General features: G+C 52.7%; 1 protein-coding gene across 1 annotated transcript in view; it reads right to left on the minus strand.

Moving 5' to 3' along the window:
• The window catches only part of NELF-B (negative elongation factor B), a 105,459-nt gene extending 82,338 nt beyond the window's left edge, over positions 1-23,121 (minus strand). The window contains exons 1-2 of the mRNA XM_068360753.1: positions 22,980-23,121; positions 1,512-1,641 (exon numbers count right to left, since the gene is read on the minus strand). Of these exons, the coding sequence (XP_068216854.1) occupies positions 1,512-1,616 (105 nt within the window). The 5' untranslated portion in view covers positions 1,617-1,641; positions 22,980-23,121. The remainder of the gene's footprint in view (positions 1-1,511; positions 1,642-22,979) is intronic.
• Positions 23,122-23,980: the final 859 nt, after the last annotated feature.

Raw genomic sequence — 23,980 nt, forward strand, 5'->3', positions numbered from 1 at the left:
AGCCCCAAAGGACGACCACACCTGAATAAAAGGAGAAAATAAACAAGGCCTCACCCGGGGGGGAATGGTGGGGCTGCTTCGCTAGGGGAAGCAACACCATCTCTCGAGGACCGGATTGACCATCAATTAAAGAGCCTATGCTACTACTCGACGGTTTCTCGGAAGAGACTGAATGAGCCCGAGCTTCAGAGGAAGGTCGGGAAGTGGAAGAAGAAGCCTTTAGAATTTTTCCCTTTTGAAGAAACCTTCGAAGGAGAAATATCGCGCTTTGACTTCTTCCGTCAGTGCCCAAACCTTTCCCCCTAGTAGGCAGACCACTCCCTACACTCGCTACACTTATTTTTACTATCACACAGTTGACCTCTGCAGGCGGGACAAAGGGTGTGACGATCGGTGTCTAAAGCCGTCATGAAGGTACTGCAGGGCCAGCCTTCAAGTCGAAGGCAGGTACGTATGGTCGGCAGAAGTCAACAAAAACACACACTATTAAAGAGAAGTCACAGACAAAAAGCATTTATGGCAGTCCAAAATATAACCTGGCGAGGATGAAGAGCGGCAACGACCGTTTACCCTCAAAGCCAAAAGCAAAGCGAGCTAGATCACAGGTGTATGAGTGGGAGCAGTAGCAAGCTACTCCCCCTACCCCCCTCTAACTAGCCGAATGGGTAGTTAACCCTCGCTAAAAGTTTAATGGCTCGTCCTTTCAGCTTCGCCGAAAGTAATACCCCTAATAAATAGCATACGTTTGTATTCCAGTTACGGAACAACTTACTATTATTCATTTCTTTATATTCTATTAAATGGAAGCTTAAATATACAGTAAAGTAATCAAATACTATGTCTCATTTTGTTCACCACAATAAAAATTGTAAGCAAATAAACAAAGGGTAGGATAAATAACATTAGAAAATAAATAAGAGATAAAGCAGTGAAAATACACTGAGAGACACCAAGTTCACTCAAAGGTATGCAAAACAATGAAAAGCAATTCTTCAAGGAGATAGGTGTACTTATAGTTACCAATCATCCAGGGACATACATATTTACAGAACATAAATTGACAACTAACAATTTAGAAAATCAAAGAACACAAGGCCACTCAAGATTAGAAAAAATACATACAGCAAGTGAAACCAAATGGGAAAATTAACATTAACAAAAAACTTCATTCAACCTTAGAGCAGTAAATGACAGGTGTGCTCTGGCTAGACAGAGCAGAATGAATAACCATCTCTAGTGGTACTATGTGCCATGAAAGCAACATCACCTGATGGGGACACTCTCGATGCATGGCGAAATATCTTACTGGAATCAGCATGGACAGGCAGGGGTCACTTGCCTTAGTTAGATAGGCACTGGGCATCACCTTTCTTTATTCTATGTATATCTTTGGAGTGTTAACTTCATAGGACTGGCTCATGCAAAAATGAGTTTTGTATTGAAATATATATAATTTACTATGTAATAAATGATTAATGATGCTAGTCAGAATATCAAAATCGATAACAAACCTGAAATTCCTCTATGGCTTTAAGAGGGTCAGTGCAATGCGTGAGGGACTCTTTCAGGTATCCTCCTCCAGGAATGCCAATTTCCTCCAGCCCAAAACCAGCCATAATGCATTACGAACTGTATATTTCTCTGTGATAAAGAAAATTTAAAAAATATAAAAATTCATGCTTTGAAGTTGTAAACCAATAAAGTTTCACAATGCCTAACAAAGTAAGAAACTCACCTGTTTGAACAACACATTACCTAATTATAATTTAGTACCCAATGCATAATAAACTGTCATTAGAAAAAAAAATTGTAACACTCTAAGGGAGGCAAAGTATTTCTATAACCAAATTAATATAAGACTGAAATGAATGTTAATAATGCCTAACATTTGAAAAACATGATACTGTATTTTCAAAACCAGTTCAATATTGTATACCATAATAACACAATGACGCTACCAAACTGCATTTTTTTGTGTAAAAAATCACAAATTTTTAAGCAATTTGTATTTTTCCTAACAGTACTTACCTCGAAGTACTTTCTTAGGAGTATCTGGGATCTCCTCCCAACCGACCAGAGTTTTGTGTAGTCTACTGTACCCTATACCCATTTTCTATGAGGGGTAACCTCAGGCGGAGTGATACGCGCCCGGAGGCTAACCCTGGGTCAGAGAGCATGCTTGCTCAGGTCTCGACCTCCAGTAAGTTCTTGGTAGTTTTAGGTCTCTAAGAATTCCAAGGCACTCAGGGAAGGAAGGGCGGGCCATTACCCGAAAGTAGTTCGAGGTAAGTACTGTTAGGAAAAATACAAATTACTTAAAAATTTGTGATTTGTTCAAACACGGAGTACTTACCTCGAACTACTTTCTTAAGAGACTTATACTTTAGGAGGTGGGAGTGGCCTTAACCCTCTGAGACCATGCTGAGATAAATCCAAAGACCTAGATAGGAGGCTAGGTCCTGATGACCCCAAGGAAAAACGAGAATAGGGGAAACTACACAAAAAACTCATCTTAGTGTCTAAGTAACTCACCTCTGAAAGAAATCCTTGGAGCCATGTCCTTTCAAAGTAGGGGTCCTTGTATCCTGGCTCAGAGTCCTATCTGAGACCATTTTAAGCAGAAAAAGGGGGGGGGGACAAGGGGGTTAAGGAACAAACCTGTGTCTCTTGTACTTTCTACCCGTGGTTATCACTGGGGCTAGACCTTTAAACCGTTTGGAGCGCAGAAACGATGGTACCTATCGAGAAACTGTCCAGGGATTTTCTTGAATAGTCCTTCAGGTAATGAGCAGTGAAGGTAGACTGGTTAGCCCAGGTGCCTGCTCTCAGGATTTGGCCCACTGCCATATTCTTCTCGAACGCTAACGTGGTGCTCAGACCCCTAATGTCGTGGGGTCTGGGCTTTCCTGGCCGGGGGATACCCACTTTACTATAGGCCCTGATGATCACCTGCCTCAACCAGAAGGAGATAGTGTTCTTCGAGACCGGCTTCTTCACCAGGCCCGTGGACACAAACAGACTTTTGATCTCGGGCCGAAGTCTGGCTGTCCTCTCTAAGTATTTCCTTACGGCCCTGACAGGGCACAGACGCAAGTCCTTAGAGTTGTCTGAACGAGGAATTGCTGGTATTGAGAACCCCTCAAACCTGGGATTCCACACGGCCGGATTCTGGGTCTTCGCAACGAAGGATGGCACGAACCTGAAGGTGAGCTCCCGCCAGCCCTTCGAGTGAGAGACCTCGTAGGACAGTCCATGTATCTCCCCTACTCGTTTCGTCAAAGCTAATGCCAATAGGAAAACCGTCTTGAGGACGAGATCCTTGTCCACGATGTCCTTTAGGGGTTCGAAGGGAGGCTCTGACAACAACTTCAGGACCCTACCCACGTCCCACTGTGGCACCCGAACGGCTTGCGGGGGACACGATTGTTCGAAGCTCTTAATGAGCATTGATAGATGTCTGGAGGATCCTAGGTCGATGCCCTTCAGGAGGAAGACTTGACCCAGAGCAGCCCAAACTCCTTTGATGGCCGGGATGGACATGTTGGCCACGTCCCTGAGATAAACCAGGAAGTCTGCTATCTCCGAGATGGAGGCCCTCAGGGGCCTGATGTTCTTAAGAGGCGCACCACTTAGTAAAGGTGGCCCACTTTGCTTGGTAGACTGCTGCCGATGATCGTCTCAGGTAGCCTGACATCCTCGCTGCCGTCCCCGACGAATAGTCTTCTTTCCTCAGGAGACGCTCGATAACCTCCACGCGTGAAGATGGAGGGACCGAGGGTTCTCGTGAAGCCTTTGGAAATGTGGTTGCCGAAGAAGGTCTGGCCTTTCTGGAAGGGGCCAAGGGGGAAGTCGTGCCAGTTCTTTTAGATCCACGAACCATTCTCTCTCCAGCCACCAGGGCGCTACCAAAGTCATCCAAAGGTTGTCCGCCCTTCTGTCTGAGCATCCCGAAGGGGGGCGAAGGCGTAAACGTCGAGGTTGTCCCAGGGATGTTGGAAGGCGTCCTCGAACGCCGCTCTTGGGTCTGGGACAGGAGAACAAAACACGGGGAGCTGTGCATTCAACCTCGTTGCGAAGAGATCCATCATCGGCGACCCCCATTTCAGAATGATGGTTTTGGCTACTTCTGGGTGCAGGGACCATTCGGAACCCACTACTTGTTCCATCCTGCTGAGGCCGTCGGCCAGGACATTCCTTTTTCCCGGAATGAACCGTGCTGAGATCCTGATCTGTTCTACTTCGGCCCATTCCAGCAGTTCCAACGTGAGGACGCACAACTCCTTCGATCTTAGTCCTCCTTGTTTCTTTATGTAGGCCACTACCGTGGCGTTGTCGCACATCAACGCCACGGTATTCCCCTGGAGTAGATGAACGAACTCCAGGCACGCCCTTCGTACTGCCCGCATCTCTAACACGTTTATGTGCTGGGCTTTCTCCTCGTTCGTCCAGGTCCCTCTTGCTGACCGTCCGAGCAGATGGGCACCCCACCCCTCCTTTGATGCGTCCGTGAACAGGAGCATCTCCGGAGGGTCGGCTGCGAAAGGCACTCCCTTGAGGGTGTTCGACCTGCTGCACCACCACTCTAGGACCTCCTTCGTCTCCAGGAACACCGGGATCACCTTGTGGGGGGAGTCCCTCTGGTTCCAGTTCTCCTTCAGATTCCACTGGACCTCTACGAGCTTCAGCCTGCCCTGGGGGACCAGTTTCTCTAATGACACAAGGTGTCCTATCCGTCTCTGCCAGTCCTTCCCTCTCCTGGGCTGGTTCGACAGGAAGGGGCGGACAACTCGGTCTAAGTTGTCTAATCTCTCCACGGAGGGGAAGGCTCTCGCCAACCGGGAGTCCAGAACCATTCCAAGGTAGGTCATCCTGGTGGAGGGTATCAACTGGGACTTCTTCAGGTTGATGATGATACCCAGGACGTTGCAGAACCGCAGAAGCTTCGTACCTTGTTCCCTCAGTACTTCCTCTGAGGTTGAAAGTAACAACCAGTCGTCTAGGTACCGAATCAGGCGAATGTCCTGTTCGTGTGCCCATGCTGAAACCGTCGTGAAGACCCTGGTGAAGACCTGAGGGGCTGTGGACAGCCCGAAGCAGAGGGTCTTGAACTGCAACGTCTGGGTACCCCATTTCACCCGTAGGTACTTCCTGCTGGATGGATGAATTGGAATTTGGAAGTAGGCGTCCTTGAGGTCTACTGATATCATGAAGTCCCCTTCCCTCAAGGACGCCAAGACCGACTTCGGAGTGTCCATCTTGAAGTCGGTCTTGCACACTTATTTGTTGAGGGCTGAGAGGTCTATGACCGGTCTCCAGCCCCCTGTCGCCTTCTCCACCAGGAACAGCCTGCTGTAGAACCCCGGACCAGGGTCCTTGACTGGTTCCATCGCTCCTTTTGTCAACATCACTGAGACTTCTTCCTGTAGGGCTGTCTTTTTCAAGGGGTCCTTGGGGGCTAGCCACCCTGCCTGCTGATCTGGTATCAGAGGTGGGGGTTCCGCTAGGAAGGGTAACCTGTACCCTTCCTTCACGACTGCCACGGTCCACGGGTCTGCTCCGTGGTCTTTCCATGCTTGCCAAGAGTGTTTGAGGCATCCCCCCACCTGAGGCTTCGGCAGGAGTAGGGGGCCTCCCTCCCTATCTTCTCCTAGAGGCGCGGCCTGAACGCCCTCTTCTGGACGTTGCATACGAAGGCCTATAGGAGGATTGAGCTGAGGCTGCTCCCCTACGGGAGGGCTGAGATAACTGTGACCAGGCCGTAGTAGGGGGTGTCTCTCCTGGTCTGGCTAGGAGTAGCCCGAGATGGCGGAGGAACATCGGAGGTTGACTTTCTGTGCACGGGCCTCCTCACTGGGGTAGGTCTGGGATCGCCCTGGTCCTTGAGTTTTCTGACCCTTTCAATCGACTCCTCAGCTGCCTTCAGGGGGAAAATCGAGTCATCCCACAGGGTTAGGCTTCTCAGGGACCTCGTCTCCCTGTCGGGGAGCCGTCTGGTTATCTTGTTAAGGACCGTGTCCCTCCTCCGTAGGACCCAGTTGGCGGCCTGTGCTAGTGACTGGTATGAGAGAAACTTCAGGGCCTTACCTCCCGAGCTAATCAGCTCCTTGAGTAAGGCCTGATTTTCTGGGACCGTGAGGTCGTACGATGCCTAGACGCCCACCAGGGTAGAAGCCCACCAATCCAGCCAGGAGGAGACGTTCACCAGGTCCTTCGCAATCTCCTCCATCATGGTGGCTTCTGCAGGAGAGAAACAGATTGGTGCTGACGAGGCTCTCTCTTCTGCAGCTACTTGTCCCAAAATGGCGAGTGCAGGCTCCAGGGTACATGCGCCTGCACGGTGGCCCTCTGGAAGGTAGAACTTGCTCTGGGACTTCAGGCCCTGCAGTAGTTTGGAGGAACTCTGACTCTTGGGAGCCTCGGCGTGGTTGGCCACAATCTTATCTACGTGGGCTCTACCTAGCTTCACATCCCTGGCTTGCGGAAGGGCCAGGGAGGGTCTCTGCTGGAAGGGGGCATCCACCAGTCTGTTGAGACTGGACCGCCAGAATTCCTTGGAGGAGGGCTCGGGCTCGTCTAGCCTGTGGTGTCTCCGGATCAGGCCTATCACTCTGCGATAGGCTGATACTTCCGCTGCAGAGCCCTCCCCATGATCGTCCAGCCCCTCCGCAGGACGAACTGATGCATGCGACGGGGCACCTACGTCGGAGGCCTCCGTACGGGGAGAAGCCAAGGCCTTAGTCCTCTCCATCTCCTGGGGTTCTGGTTGAAGAACGGGCATAGCCGTCGAGACGGAGGCCTCCGTCCTCGGTCTATCCTTCCTCACGGAGGACCACGTGTCTGCGGGTCTACTCGACGAGGGGAGCCATCCTTCACGATCCTGACGGCTCAGGGATGTCTTGGAGGTCTGGACGCGGCTGCCAGAACGAAGGGGCTACTCTCTCCGCTGGGCGGATGGAGCCGGAACCTTCACGGACTTATGCCTGTCTGCTGGGACCTGGAACGACGACTCCCACCGCCGGTCGAATCTGCTACTGGAAGAGTACCTCCCCGGTGAACGGGCTCTAGGGCGCCAACCTGAAGAGCCTGGGACCGCTGCTAACTCCAACAGTCTGCTGCGAGGTATAACCACCCACTCCTCGTCTGGGGAGCCAATTCTCCTCCATTTCCTTCTGGGGGATCCGGAATGTCCTCTCCCGTGGCGAGACCTGGAGCGGGAGCGGGAACGGGAGTGCCTCCTGCGGGACTTCTCTCGATGCCTTCTGTGTTTTCTCCGGGCTTCGTCCTCCGAGGAGCAGGAAAAAGCCTCGACTGACAAACCCGACGACTTGTAGGCCCGTTTAGGCGGGGCCGACTCCCGCGAAGACGTAGGAGGGATCCCTCGACGCTCGACCGGCTGCGGTGGTCTGGCTAGCGGACGCTCTTCAGTGGGGGACCAGGAACCGAAGCCCTCTTCCATTCTCAGCGGGGACCTGAAGGGTGTCTTCGGGGGTACCCACACGAGGGGGTCCGATGTCGGCGAGTGTTCCTTCTCAGCGGTACCTTCGGCTGCAGAAGTTCCAGAAAAACAAGCCCAGGAGGCTGGAGAAGAATAAGGGACATTTTTCCCCCACATAGGGTCATCAGAGGAGATGTGCCCTGCTTGCACCAGGACTCCGTCCCCCACACACACTCCCGACCCTCCCTCCGGCCCCACTCTTGCCTGGAAAGACGCCACAACCCCACTATCTTGCAGCTCAGACTCCTGGGGAAGGGCCACAGGCCTCTTCCCCGCAACGGACTTACCTCGTCCCCTACTCTGGGTAGGGGAGGGTGGCAGGGAAGCTCGGCCCAACGACACGCCTGGCAAAGCAAGGGAAGAAGCGATGCTCGACTTCCTAGGCGACTTCTTCATCGCCTTCTACTTTTTGGTGCCATAACGCACCCACTGCACCTCGTTCCAGGACACGCACTACGGACACGTGGCGATAGGGGAACATACACTGTCCCTACACGACGAACACAAGGAGTGCGGGTCTACTTCCGGTTTCGATAGAAACGCTCAACACGATTTACCAGCCATAGGCCCAGGACAACAGCGGGGATGCTCCATAACGCAGTAGGAAGCACTACGAGACACAAGAACGCACAGGGAAAGCAAAAGGAAAAGCACAAAGGAACCATGTGAGACACAAAGGGGAAGGGGACACAAAGAATCACACTGGGATTAAGGAGAGCGGCGAGATGATATCGCGATGCGACCAGAGAACTTACTGGAGGTCGAGACCTAAGCAAGCATGCTCTCTGACCCAGGGTTAGCCTCAGGGCGCGTATCACTCCGCCTGAGGTTACCCCTCATAGAAAATGGGTATAGGGTAGACTACACAAAACTCTGGTCGGTTGGGAGGAGATCCCAGATACTCCAAAGAAAGTAGTTCGAGGTAAGTACTCCGTGTTGGAACAAATAAATATTCATATCTTAGATCTCATGGGAACCACATTCTTAACAATTATCCAAGTAAGAGCATACAGTTTGTTCTAAAGTTTTTCTTTCTTTGCCATGCTATCTGTTGTGATGCTATTCCTTTTTCTTCTACAACAATTCTCCAGAAGAGGGGAATTGTATGCTTAAGGTGATGTTCCTTGCAAAACTGACCAGAGCCCATTAGTTTTGCCATTTCAGCCCCTCACTCTTTTCTCCACTATCTCGTCTTGCGTGATGGTTGGTCTCCTGAGCATTCTCAGTCATTTTAATAACTTATTAATGATTTGGGATTAACCCTCAAAATTCTTTAACAATATGTTGTTGGCGTTTGGTAATTCATAACTACCAAAAATAATATCTATTTAGGAAAGAACCTAAAATTTGGATATACTGTACGAAGGCTTTTAAAATGACAATTTGTATAAAGAGGTAGACTATTCTTAATAAATACTGTAGCTAATGTTTTTCTGATAATCCTAGATAAAAAATAGATAAAAAAATCTTTTGATGACTTCGAAAACGAAAGAGCATTATATTTGGAGGTATCAGTACCTAACTTCTGAAAATGAGTACTGTGCTACAGAAGCAATAGATTTTAATCCTTTGAACACCATAAGCTGTATTTTACCTCCAAGGATCCTTTAGCCCCATAGGACATTTTACATATCTAGCAATTTCCAGTAAAATGAAAAATTTGTAGATAATTTGTATTTTTCCTAACGATACAAACCTAGTTATTTACATGGGGTAATTACTTCGGCGCAGCCGATGACGAGCCATAAAGTTTTAACGAGGGTTTCCTACCCCACCGCTAGTTAGCGGGGGGGGGCTACTCTCCACCCTCACACACACCGGTAATTAGTTCACTTTACTTAGAGGTAGGACTTATCTTGGGGGACACGGCTGGCGGGCACATAACTGTAAATAGCTAGGTTTGTATCGTTAGGAAAAATACAAATTATCTACGAATTTGTCATTTGTTCCGTAACTGAATACAAACCACGCTATTTACATGGGGTGACTCAACCCTTAGGAAGGGAGGTAAGTCCCCTGCCATACTGCCTTGGGCTTGCCCGGGGGCCCCGAACCCGAGTTCATGAAGCAACTCCAGGGTTGGGGTCCCTGCACCTCGCAGGCAGTCAAGGACTGCTGCGGCCTACGTAAGTTGTGTGTGAAGGTGAGCAGTGACACGTCCTAGGAAGTTGCCCTGGAGTTCTTTATAACGAAATCTAGGCTAGGACTACCCAATACACCTCGTCAGGGTATGGGGACATGACAGTATTACAAGTTAATACTAGGAACACAAGGAAGCATGGCTTACCTGCAGAGGTTCGAGGTCAGCTGTGCAAAGGACCCAGGATGCTGTTTTTCTCCAAGGGAGGAGAGGATGAAGAAAAGAAAAGGGCCAGACAGATCTTTTCATTCACACAGACTAAAACCGGGTAACAATGCCCTCAACCTTCTGCTACTTGTCCAATTAGGAGCCTGAGGTTAGACCAGCTGTTGTGCAGCCACCACAGGGCCGATAGAAAACGTATCGAGCCTCCTGTGTGTCACGTCTTGCAGGTAGTGGGCCGTGAAGGTAGTCTGACACTTCCAGACCCCAGCTTGCAGGACCTGCGTCACAGAAAAGTTCTTCTTGAAGGCCAGGGACGTAGCCATGCCCTTGACATCATGCGCCCTAGGGCGCCGTGACGGGGGAGGGTCAGAATTCAAGGCCAGGTGGATTACCTTGCGGATCCAGGCCGAGATGGTGTTTCTGGTGACCCTCTTCTTCGTTGCCCCGATGCTAACAAACAAGGCTCGCACCTGGGGCCGGACTGCAGCTGTTCTCTTCAGATACAACCTCAGACTCCTGACTGGGCATAGTAGGAGATGGTCTGGGTCATCTGTTACAGAACGAAGACTCGAGACCTGGAAAGAGTCGAACCTAGGGTCCGGCACTCCCGGGTTCTGAGTCTTAGCAACAAACTCAGGGACGAAGCTGAACGTTACCTCCCCCCATCCCCTTGAATGGGCGACGTCGTAGGAGAGACCATGCAGTTCGCTGACTCGCTTGGCCTGAGGACTTGAACCACGTTCCAAGGAGGAGGTCTCACTTCCGACTGAGGGCAGGTAAGTTCGTAACTCCGTATGAGCAGAGACAGTTCCAGCGAGGAGGAAATGTCCATTCCTTTGAGCCTGAAGGCAAGACTTAAGGCTGAGCGATAGCCTTTCACTGCCCAGACTGAAACGCGCATTTCTTCCCACAGACACACAAGGAACTCCGCTATTGCTGGTAAAGTGGCATCGAGGGGAGAGAGACCCCTTCCACGGCACCAACCACAGAAAACTCGCCACTTCGCCTGGTAGACTCCTGCAGATGACCTGTGCAGGTGGCCAGACCTTCTTTCCGCAACTTGTTGCGAAAATCCTCTCTCTTTGAGGAGATGCTGGATAGTCTCCAGGCGTGAAGTCGAAGCGAAGCTACGGCTTTGTGGAAGATGATGGAGTGTGGTTGTTTGAGTAGCTCGTGATGTGGAGGGAGTTCCCTCGGGATCTCCGTGAGGAGCTGCAGAAGGTCCGGAAACCACTCTGCGTGATGCCATAGCGGAGCTATCAAGGTCATCGAGAGATTGACCGATGTTCTGGTCTTGTTGAGGACCCTCCTCATCAGACAGAACGGGGGAAAGGCGTACACGTCGACGTTGTCCCACCGTTGTTGGAAGGCATCTTGCCAGAGGGCCTTGGGGTCCGGGACTGGGGAGCAGTACAGCGGAAGCTTGGTGTTCAACGCCGTAGCGAACAGGTCCACAATCGGGGAACCCCACAAAGTCAGGACTTTGTTGGCTATCCGAGGATCCAAAGACCACTCGGTACTCACTATCTGCGTCGCTCTGCTCAGACTGTCGGCGAGCACATTCCTCTTGCCTGGAATGAAGCGAGCCGTAAGTGATATCGAGTGGACCTCAGACCATCTCAGGATCTCTACTGCAAGATGGGACAGCAGTTCCGAAAAGGTACCTCCCTGCTTGTTGATATAAGCCACCACCGTGGTGTTGTCGCTCATCACCACTACGGAGTGACCCGCCAGGACTTGGTGGAACTTTTGAAGGGCCAGGAAAACGGCCTCCATCTCCAGCAGGTTTATGTGAAGGTACTTTTCTGATTCTGACCACAGGCCAGAGGCCTTGTGGTTCAGAACGTGGGCCCCCCACCCCTTGTTTGATGCGTCCGAAAACAACATCAAATCCGGGAAGGAGACGAGAAGATCCACTCCCTCTCGTAGGTTCTCGTCTGCCACCCACCACTCCAGGTCCGACCGTTCCGCAGATCCCATAGGGATCAAGATATCCGGGGAGTCGAGTCCTTGACTCCACCGGGACTTCAGTCGCCACTGAAGGGATCTCATCCTGAGGCGACTGTTGGGGACGAGACGTGTTAGAGAGGAGAGGTGGCCGAGGAGACGAAGCCACGATTGGGCTGGGAGTTCTTCTCGAGTGAGAAAAGGTCTCGCGACCTTCCTCAGCCTTGCTATCCTTTCGTCTGATGGGAAGGCTTTGTGGAGATTGGTGTCTATGATCATGCCTAGATATACCAGTTTCTGAGAGGGCTGCAGAGAAGACTTCTCGAGGTTTACCACGATCCCCAGATCCCGGCAAACCTCGAGGAGCTTGTCTCGGTGGCAGAGAAGGGATGCCCCCGAGTCTGCCAGAACCAGCCAGTCGTCCAGGTAACGAAGGAGACGGATGCCGATCCTGTGCGTCCATGAAGAGATGATGGTGAAGACTCTGGTGAACACCTGAGGCGCTGTGGAGAGACCGAAACACAACACCTTAAACTGGTAGATCTTGTGATCTAGGCAAAATCTGAGGTACTTCTTGAAGACGGATGGATCGGGATCTGGAAGTACGCGTCCTTCAGATCCAGTATGCACATGAAGTCTCGCGGTCTCACTGCAAGCCTGACCGTGTCCGCTGTCTCCATGCTGAACGGAGTTTGTTTGACAAACCCGTTCAGGGTCGAGAGATCGATGACTGGTCTCCAGCCTCCAGACGCCTTTCTCACAAGAAAGAGTCGACTGTAGAAGCCTGGGGACCCGTCCACGACCTCCTGGAGCGCGTCTTTCTCCAACATGGTCTGGACTTCGGCCCGAAGGGCCTGCCCTTTTGCCGACCCCATGGCAAGAGAGCTCAACGACACTGGATCCGCTGTCAGGGGAGGTACAGATGCCGTGAACGGGACGTGATACCCTTGAGAGATCACAGAGATCGTCCAGGTATCCGCCCCGAGTTTCTGCCACCTTGCTGCGCAACTCTGAAGGCATCCCCCCACTGGTGGACATGCAGGGGGATTGCCACCCCTAACGTTTCCGGCCTCGGCCGGTACCTCTAGGGTTCTTGCTTCCCCTGGAGGACTTCTTGCCCCTTCTGCCCTTGGCAGGAAAGGGCTTAGACACCTTGGGCTTCGCTGCTACGGTTGTCTTTTTCGTGTCCTTGGCAGGGCGGGGCTGCTATACTGCCGGAGGCTTGTAGGGCCTTGATGTCAGGGCCCTATGGATGAGGGAATCCTGATTGGACTTCCTCCACCTCTTGGCAGTGAGCTCCACGTCCTTAGGCTCGAACAGACTCTTACCGAGGATGGAAGAGTGTCTGAGCCTACTAGTCTCGGCGCTGGGAACCTTACGGTGAAACCTCTCAGCCACCGCGTCCCGACGCTTGAGGACCGTGTTAGCCCACAAGCTCGCGACCTGGTGGGACAGGAACTCGATGGTCCGAGTGCCCGAGAGGAGGAAGGTCTCCAGCGCTTTCCTGGTGCTTTCCTTGGAGAGATCCTCGGACCGCACCAGGATGCCCAGAGACCCCAGCCAGATGTCTAGCCATGAAGTGGCCTGCATGGCGCACTTGATGACTTTCTCCTGACTCTGGATCTCAGTGGCCGAGAAGGACACGTGCCGGTTGGAGAGTCTCTCAAGAGAAACTCTCCCTGTGAGTTCTTCCACGGAGTGGTGTAGGGGAAGACTCAGAGAAGACTCCTCAAGGATCTAGAAATACCTCCTCTGATGGACTCGAGGAGGAGGGAGGAGCTTATTCCCGGCACTCGACCTGCTGGAGGAAGCAAGCTCCGCGAGTTGTCCCTCGATCTTATCTCTGGAACTCTTCATCCCCTGAGACCAGGGCAGAGCTGCACTGGCCTTAGAGGGCTTTTGAGTGCCATAGACACGATCCAGAACTGTGTCCTTCCCTTCACGAGGAGGGACCTCAGGATCTGGGATCCCGTTTAGACTCCTCATGAGGGTCAGGACTTGCCAGAATGCATGTTCCGACTCCTGGCGCTCGCCTCCTGATGGACTTGCAGCCAAGTCTCCTGTCCCCAAGGGCTCTTCCTGGGAGACACGTGGGCATCCTCGACCGCCCTAGGCTGCTCCTGTCTGATCCTGGCCGACGACTTAGGAATAATCTTAGAGTCCTTAGATTCCCTCCTGGGCGGGATACAGGACTCCAAAAGCGAAGGAGGCAGGTCCTTCTCCACCTCAAGACGAGGAGACCTCTCGGAAGGGGGATGAACTTCCTCCATTGGTGCGATGGGGAAGTCCTCCTGTTTGACCGACTCCCCCGAGGAGGGGTATTCCACCTCCGCAGGGGAGGGCGAGAAGGTCTGAGGTGGAGTAGGAACCTTGCCTAAGGATCTGCGAGGGGGCAGCCTAGGTCTCGGAGGAGGATCCACGGGCGAGACTCCTCTCTTCCTCTTAATCGCCCGCACAAGAGCTCTGAGGAGGGTATCGAACCACGGCTGTTGACTGACAGTGGCGCTGTCAGACACTCCCTCTGAAGGGAAGGGGATCGAAGGATCCCTAGGAGGAGTCAACAAACGATTGTTCGCCTTCTGGGCTGAAAAAGAAGAATCCCTAAACCTGCCCGGGGAGCGGCCCCCTTCTGGCGAGCGCGCTGGTTTGCGCTTGCGGGGAGGGGAGCGCGACAAGGGAGAATCCATCTGTAGGCGGTCGCGCTGGGGCTCGTGAACCGTGCCCGGAACAGGGTCGCACGCGTAAGGGTAGCGCAAAGCTGGAAAATCGCGACCACGAGCCAAATCGCGCACGCGCACCCGCATGGGCGGGCGATGCTGGAAAATAGCGCGCGCACCCGCTTGGACGGGCGATGCTGGAAAATCGCGCGCGCACGCACCCGTGTGAGTGGGGGCGGGCGCGAGGGAGCGATGGCGCGGTCACGCGTTAGCGATCTGTGAGCGCGAGCCGGAATGAGGCCGCGAGAGCGCGTGGGTGACGGTGACGGTGTCGGTGTATGGCAATCAGGAACTGGCCAAACGCACGGGCGCGCAGCGACCTGGTGTGACCTTGAAGGGCGCGAGATGACAGGGGCACCTGTGCGCGTGTCTGGAAGAACTCGCCGCGAGGGCGATAGAATTGCAGCAAGGTCGCGAGAGACCTGCGGGCGACGGTCGGGAAGGGCCGGTCTATTCGCCTGTGAGGTCGCTAACTGCGCTGGTGATTGGCGGCGCACATAGCGCGCATCAGGAACAGGTCTCACCGGAGTTCGCTGTTTCGGAGGTCGCGTGTTGCGAACAGCGTGATGAAGTTCTGGAGCGCCCGAGGTTGCCTTGAACACAGGCACAGGGCGCGTAGCTGGAACTGGACGCGTTAGATGAGCGTGGCGCCCGATAGTATCGGCAGCAGACTCGCGCGGTTCTAGAGGGGGCCGTGAGCGCCTGTGCGCTGACTTAGCCATCTCTGGAGCAACGTGCTGATTCGGCGCAACACGTGATCGCGTTGGAGAGCGCGTGGGCGCTGGAACAGGAACTGCGCGCGAACGCGCATCCAAACCTCCTTTGCAGCGCGATCATCTTTTGGTGAGCGCGATGATTCCAAGGCGACACCTGGGTGCGCTGGAGAGCGCGTGAGCGCTGAAGTTGGAATCGCGCGCGAACGCGCGTCGCGTTTCTCCCCCGTGGGGCGCGACGAGTCCGCAGGAACCTGTGGGCGCCTGTGCGCCGACTCTGGAACCTTTTGGACCGTGCGCTGTAACAGGAACTGGGGGCGAACGCGCGTCGCGTTTCTCCCCCGTGGGACGTGTTGGAGAGCGCAGAAGCGCTGAAGTTGGAATCGCGCGCGAACGCGCGTCGCGTTTCTCCCCCGTGGGGCGCGACGAGTCCGCAGGAACCTGTGGGCGCCTGTGCGCCGACTCTGGAACCTTTTGGACCGTGCGCTGTAACAGGAACTGGGGGCGAACGCGCGTCGCGTTTCTCCCCCGTGGGACGTGTTGGAGAGCGCAGGAGCGCTGAAGTTGGAATCGCGCGCGAACGCGCGTTTCTCCCCCGTGGGGCACGACGAGTCCGCAAGAACCTGTGGGTGCCTGTGCGCCGACTCTGGAACCTTTGGGACCGTGCGCTGTAACAGGAACTGGGGGCGAACGCGCGTCGCGTTTCTCCCCCGTGGGACGTGTTGGAGAGCGCAGGAGCGCTGAAGTTGGAATCGCGCGCGAACGCGCGTTTCTCCCCCGTGGGGCGCGACGAGTCCGCAGGAACCTGTGGGCGCCTGTGCGCCGACTCTGGAACCTTTTGGACCGCGCGCGATGGAACAGGAACTGGGGGAGAATGCGCGTCGCGTTTCTCCCCCGTGGGGCGCGACGAGTCCGCAGGAACCTGTGGGCGCCTGTGCGCTGACTCTGGAACCTTTTGGACCGCGCGCGATGTAACAGGAACTGGGGGCGAACGAGCGTCGCGTTTCTCCCCCGTGGGGCGCGACGAGTCCGCAGGAACCTGTGGGCGCCTGTGCGCCGACTCTGGAACCTTTTGGACCGCGCGCGATGTAACAGGAACTGGGGGCGAACGAGCGTCGCGTTTCTCCCCCGTGGGGCGCGACGAGTCCGCAGGAACCTGTGGGCGCCTGTGCGCCGACTCTGGAACCTTTTGGACCGCGCGCGATGTAACAGGAACTGGGGGCGAACGAGCGTCGCGTTTCTCCCCCGTGGGGCGCGACGAGTCCGCAGGAACCTGTGGGCGCCTGTGCGCCGACTCTGGAACCTTTTGGACCGCGCGCGATGTAACAGGAACTGGGGGAGAACGAGCGTCGCGTTTCTCCCCCGTGGGGCGCGACGAGTCCGCAGGAACCTGTGGGCGCCTGTGCGCTGACTCTGGAACCTTTTGGACCGCGCGCGATGTAACAGGAACTGGGGGCGAACGAGCGTCGCGTTTCTCCCCCGTGGGGCGCGACGAGTCCGCAGGAACCTGTGGGCGCCTGTGCGCCGACTCTGGAACCTTTTGGACCGCGCGCGATGTAACAGGAACTGGGGGCGAACGCGCATCGCGTTTCTCCCCCGTGGGGCGTGTTGGAGAGCGCTGAAATTGGAATCGTGCGTGAACGCGCGTCGCGTTTCTCCCCCGTGGGGCGCGACGAGTCCGCAGGAACCTGTGGGCGCCTGTGCGCCGACTCTGGAACCTTTTGGACCGCGCGCGATGTAACAGGAACTGGGGGCGAACGAGCGTCGCGTTTCTCCCCCGTGGGGCGCGACGAGTCCGCAGGAACCTGTGGGCGCCTGTGCGCCGACTCTGGAACCTTTTGGACCGCGCGCGATGTAACAGGAACTGGGGGCGAACGAGCGTCGCGTTTCTCCCCCGTGGGGCGCGACGAGTCCGCAGGAACCTGTGGGCGCCTGTGCGCCGACTCTGGAACCTTTTGGACCGCGCGCGATGTAACAGGAACTGGGGGCGAACGAGCGTCGCGTTTCTCCCCCGTGGGGCGCGACGAGTCCGCAGGAACCTGTGGGCGCCTGTGCGCCGACTCTGGAACCTTTTGGACCGCGCGCGATGTAACAGGAACTGGGGGCGAACGAGCGTCGCGTTTCTCCCCCGTGGGGCGCGACGAGTCCGCAGGAACCTGTGGGCGCCTGTGCGCCGACTCTGGAACCTTTTGGACCGCGCGCGATGTAACAGGAACTGGGGGCGAACGAGCGTCGCGTTTCTCCCCCGTGGGGCGCGACGAGTCCGCAGGAACCTGTGGGCGCCTGTGCGCCGACTCTGGAACCTTTTGGACCGCGCGCGATGTAACAGGAACTGGGGGCGAACGAGCGTCGCGTTTCTCCCCCGTGGGACGCGACGAGTCCGCAGGAACCTGTGGGCGCCTGTGCGCCGACTCTGGAACCTTTTGGACCGCGCGCGATGTAACAGGAACTGGGGGCGAACGAGCGTCGCGTTTCTCCCCCGTGGGGCGCGACGAGTCCGCAGGAACCTGTGGGCGCCTGTGCGCCGACTCTGGAACCTTTGGGACAGCACGCGATGTAACAGGAACTGGGGGCGAACGAGCGTCGCGTTTCTCCCCCGTGGGGCGCGACGAGTCCGCAGGAACCTGTGGGCGCCTGTGCGCTGACTCTGGAACCTTTTGGACCGCGCGCGATGTAACAGGAACTGGGGGCGAACGAGCGTCGCGTTTCTCCCCCGTGGGGCGCGACGAGTCCGCAGGAACCTGTGGGCGCCTGTGCGCTGACTCTGGAACCTTTTGGACCGCGCGCGATGTAACAGGAACTGGGGGCGAACGAGCGTCGCGTTTCTCCCCCGTGGGGCGCGACGAGTCCGCAGGAACCTGTGGGCGCCTGTGCGCCGACTCTGGAACCTTTTGGACCGCGCGCGATGTAACAGGAACTGGGGGCGAACGAGCGTCGCGTTTCTCCCCCGTGGGGCGCGACGAGTCCGCAGGAACCTGTGGGCGCCTGTGCGCCGACTCTGGAACCTTTTGGACCGCGCGCGATGTAACAGGAACTGGGGGCGAACGAGCGTCGCATTTCTCCCCCGTGGGGCGCGACGAGTCCGCAGGAACCTGTGGGCGCCTGTGCGCTGACTCTGGAACCTTTTGGACCGCGCGCGATGTAACAGGAACTGGGGGCGAACGAGCGTCGCGTTTCTCCCCCGTGGGGCGCGACGAGTCCGCAGGAACCTGTGGGCGCCTGTGCGCCGACTCTGGAACCTTTTGGACCGCGCGCGATGTAACAGGAACTGGGGGCGAACGAGCGTCGCGTTTCTCCCCCGTGGGGCGCGACGAGTCCGCAGGAACCTGTGGGCGCCTGTGCGCCGACTCTGGAACCTTTGGGACAGCACGCGATGTAACAGGAACTGGGGGCGAATGCGCGTCGCGTTTCTCCCCCGTGGGACACGACGAGTCCGCAGGAACCTGTGGGCGCCTGTGCGCCGACTCTGGAACCTTTTGGACCGCGCGCGATGTAACAGGAACTGGGGGCGAATGCGCGTCGCGTTTCTCCCCCGTGGGACACGACGAGTCCGCAGGAACCTGTGGACGCCTGTGCGCCGACTCTGGAACCTTTTGGACCGCGCGCGATGTAACAGGAACTGGGGGCGAATGCGCGTCGCGTTTCTCCCCCGTGGGACACGACGAGTCCGCAGGAACCTGTGGACGCCTGTGCGCCGACTCTGGAACCTTTTGGACCGCGCGCGATGTAACAGGAACTGGGGGCGAATGCGCGTCGCGTTTCTCCCCCGTGGGACACGACGAGTCCGCAGGAACCTGTGGACGCCTGTGCGCCGACTCTGGAACCTTTTGGACCGCGCGCGATGTAACAGGAACTGGGGGCGAATGCGCGTCGCGTTTCTCCCCCGTGGGACACGACGAGTCCGCAGGAACCTGTGGACGCCTGTGCGCCGACTCTGGAACCTTTTGGACCGCGCGCGATGTAACAGGAACTGGGGGCGAACGCGCGTCACGTTTCTCCCACGTGGGGTGCGACGAGTCCGCAGGAACCTGTGGGCACCTGTGCGCCGACTCTGGAACCTTTTGGACCGCGCGCGATGTAACAGGAACTGGGGGGCGCGGCAGCGCTGGTAAAGGTGGACACGTGGGTGCCTTAACAGGAACTGAGGCGCGAACGCCTAACGGTGAGCGCCGAAGCACTTTATCAGCAACATCAGGAACAACAGCATCGGGCGCAGGCAGAGCCTTAAGCTTAGGGACGAGAGGCGCAGTTTTGCGCTCAAGTCCCCGAGACCCCGAAGGGCCTGGAGACTGCGCAGTGGCAGACTCAGGGGGCGGGTAAAGCGCATCAGCAGCCTTAGATGTAGATGGTTGAGGAGACCCTTGTCCCGAAGGACGACCATCCTCCAAAGGGGATCGCGAACGATCCCCGGAGAGGTCTAGGGTGGTAGCTGGCAGGACAGGAGAGCGGCGAGTCGTCTCCTCCGCAGAGGATTGTGGGGACGACGAGCCGAAGAGGCGCCTCCTAACCCCTTTAAAGGGAGAAGGAAGACCTCTACGGCGAAGGAGAGGGCGAGCCTTCCGCCTTATATGCCCACGAGGGGCCGTTGGATCAGCAAGCTGACCATCATGGGGCCTCCGAAGAGGCGTCTCTACCAGAGAACTCCCCCGAGAGGGAGTCTCAGTGGAAGGAGAGACCGTAGGACTAAGCTCCTCCCTCGAAGTATGTTCGGAGGGGGAGACAGAGCCTTTAGCTACCGCAGCCACAGGAACAGGTGTTTGGACAGACCCATGGGATGTTTCCCAAACAACTACGTCAACTACAGACAGAGGATCTACGCTGTAGTTGACGATTGTTCGGCGGCCGCACCCCGTTTGATCATGTCAAACAGGACCTCCTAGGAGGGTGAACCCTGTAGCCCCAAGGAAGCCCAAAGCTGAAAAAGATCATTGTTAGACATAAAGACCTCCTCCAAGGGGGGAGGGGCAGCCGCCTCGCTATGGTAGTCAGTGGCCTCTCCCTTACCACGGGATCGGTCAACAACATCAACATTACGGTCTACGCTACCACTCGCCGGCCTCTCGGAAGAGACCGCCCGAGCGGGAGCTTCGGAGGAGGAATGGGCGGCGGAAGAAGAAGTCCTAGGATTTTCTCTCTCCCGAGAAACCTCGGAAGGAGAACGATCCCTTTTGGCCTTCTTCTTACATCGCCGGGCAAACCTCTCCCACTGGGAGGTAGACCACTCCCTACACTCAATACACATATTAGCACTATCACACCGTTGGCCCCTACACTGAGGGCATAAGGAGTGCGGATCTGTTTCTACGGCCGACATAAAGGTCCCACAAGGGCGGCCAGGAAGTCCAGGGCAACTTCACACACAAACACTGAAAGAAAAAGCAAACAAAAATTATGGCAGTCAAAAGAGAGGAGAGCGCCGACAGGTCTGTCGTCTCTCTGAGCCAAAAGTAAAGTGAACTAATTACCGATGTGTGTGAGGGTGGAGGGGTAGCAAGCCCCCCCCCCCCCCCCCCCGCTAACTAGCGGTGGGGTAGGAAACCCTCGTTAAAACTTTATGGCTCGTCATCGGCTGCGCCGAAGTAATTACCCCATGTAAATAGCGTGGTTTGTATTCAGTTACGGAACAATTTAGCTTTCTTTCATACAGTACTGTATATAGTTAATAAAAAATATAAATATAACTATACTGTATATCAATGGAGAGAAAAATGATTCAGCTATGCAAAATTTATTTTTTAATCGTTAACGGTAACAGTTTTTGTGCTAAGACTAGTTAAGTAATACATCTCAAAAGAAGACCAGGAGCTATGTATGAAAGTGAAGATGGTTTCTTCATGTTTCTAGTGTTTTGTGTCAGGTTAGGTAAGGATGGAGGGTTTCAATCACATTTTACTAAGCACCAGGTAGGATCTGGAGTAGGCTAGGTTCAGTCTGCGATTTAGAGCACCCTACATCACATTAAAATGCATTGCAGCATCTCTCTCTCCCAATAGTTTTCATACCTCTCTAAGACTGCTACCCAGACAAACAAGATTTCCCTCTGTAATCCACTTATTATTAAACTTTAGGGTTTCAAATAAGCATTGCCAACAGAAAATTGTCAATTGCCTCCTATGACCCTCTACTTAGTTACACCTACCAAGGACGATATGTTCCTATTCACAGCATACCCAAATGTCTCTCAGTGTACAAATAAAATGATAGTAAAATTATAGTTATGGACAGAAAAACATTTTGAACAGATAAAAGTTTTACCTGTAGTAAATAATGTCCTTTCACTGAATAAAATGAAAACCCGTTAGACTGTCTAAAAAGGGGGATATTTTTCAGAAATCTAATGGTTTTTGCTCCACCGTACGCTCGCGGAAAAAGAAAATCATCAAGCTCCTATGTAATGGCAAGTGGTACATGCTGAGCTGCGCACGGTAACCCCATCGATTATGATTTCTAAGATAATTAAGTTTTTACTTGGTGAAAATAAGTGTCATTTTTGAAAAAAACAAACTTTTTCTATAGGAAACACCTGTTTCTTTGGAGAGAAGCTTTTTTCATCCTAACCTTCAAGTTAAATTCCTGTTTAATTAAATGTTAAAAAATACAGTAATATTACGGTAGAGTCCCACCCAGCCATTACCGCTTCCCAGTACATTGGAGCTTGATGTTTTTCTTTATTCCCGAGTGCAGCAAAAGCCATTAGACTCTATCGAAATATTAACAATAATCTAGTGGTTTTTGCTCAGCCATGCGCTCGCGAAAAAGAAAAACATCAAGCTCCTATGTACTGAGGCTGGGTGGGACTCTACCATAATATTACCAAAACTATTCTTCAATTACTACATGTTATAAATGACAATAATTATCATGAATTCAAATGTAAATGTATCTCAAAAATGTACAAAAACATTAAAAGTTATCAGAAAACCACATTTCAAATTTTAGAAATCACAGTAATGTAGCAAATATTGTCCTAATAATAAAGCACCTTTATTCACAAAGTCTAGTTCGGAGCCTTTGTATATCAGCGGCCAGTTCCTCAAGCATTGATTAAGAATGGACATCAACTAACCAAAACTTTCCCCCCTAACCTAACCTACAAACCGTGTCCTTACCTAGTTACCTAACAGGGGGCTAACACCCCCTGCAGACCCCCTTACACTGCTGTATTCTAAGTTAGACATATTACATACGGGTGGCCGCTATCGTACATACACCCCCCCCCAAGTTCAAGTTACGGTACACTGGCTACTTTATGATAACTGGCAATGTCGTTATTGGTATGGCTGCTTATTGCAATAAGATACACAGATTTAACCAAATTAGATATATCAATCAATCAAGACAGTTTGATTCGTAACTATAATAAAACCTGGGCTACCGTGTAAAAAGCTCACAAATTTTCTATAGAAAAAGTAGCCGTGGTTTTGGCAAGGTAGCATAGGCCTAGGCGACTTAACAAATTGGGACAGGCTACAAAGGCTTGGAGCAAACTTTCGCAAAATATTTCAATGTTGAAAGTAATAAAACGTAAAAATTTACCAAACTTTGTAATCTTGACCTAAGATTAGGACAAAGTTATCCTCGTTGGCTACTCTAACACATAAAGGACGCATAGTCTACCGCCATCCAACACATGCAGTGGTCAGGGTTTCTTGGTTAATGATTAGTCTGTGCTACAATTTATGCATTTAACAGCAACTCCAACGACACATTGAACTCCAGAACAACAACCATAGTATCAAATGTTAAATATTATTCAAATGTTGAAACAAGGTGTAAAAATAAGCAATAACAATTCATTTTACCTTTGTGGAGAAATTCAACTTTTGTTTACAAACACACACTGTTCGGAAATAGGGATTGACAATTTGATATCAAGTTTTGTAAACTTTAATGATATTTATAATGTAACTTTTACTTTTAAAAATGTAGTTTATATCCTATTTTCATTGTATCTAATATATATTAGCTGAATACCAAAGGCTATTATTTATAGCATAGATAATTTTTAAATCAAAATCAAATATGTTCCCGCCTATTCTTTCTACACAATCGGACAGTGGCACACGGCTAAGGATTGAATTCATTGTTTTCTTGAATTTAGATATGTGAAGGGGAAATTAAAACTCATAGTATTTTACCACATTCCTTTTATATTTTTAGTTGTAGTATGTAATTTTATTCATTTTTAAAGTACACTTATTCGTCGACTTTAATAGATAGCAGACTAAAGTTAATAAAATGAAGACGGCGTGTTTCTTCTCTGCCATATTGAAAAGTATTGTACCCCAATTACATTAAAATCATACCTAGGTTAAAGAACACGCAATGTGTGACAGCAGAAATTTTGTTAGTTACGGTAGAATTACACTGTAATTACACTGCGGTGCCATAGCCTCTGTACCATGGCCTTCCACTGTAATGGGGTAGACTTCTCTTGTTTGAGGGTAGTAGGGTACACTCGGACACTGTGTTCTATCTTATTTCCCTTCCTCTTGTTTTATTTTTATAGCTTATATATGAAAAATCTATTTCAATGTTACTGTTCTTAAAATATTTTATTCTAATTGTTCATTACTTCTCTAGTAGCTTATTAATTTCCTTTCTTCACTGGGCCATTTTCTCTGTTGGAGTCCTTGGGCTTATGGCATCATGCTTTTCCAACTAGGGTTGTAGCTTAGCTAATAATAATAATAATAATAATAATAATAATAATAATAATAATAATAATAATAATGATAATAATAATAATAATAATAATAATAATAATAATAATAATAATAATAATAATAATAATAATAATAAT

This window comes from Palaemon carinicauda, chromosome 37, assembly GCF_036898095.1.
Source record: "Palaemon carinicauda isolate YSFRI2023 chromosome 37, ASM3689809v2, whole genome shotgun sequence".
In the NCBI taxonomy this organism is placed as follows: domain Eukaryota; kingdom Metazoa; phylum Arthropoda; class Malacostraca; order Decapoda; family Palaemonidae; genus Palaemon; species Palaemon carinicauda.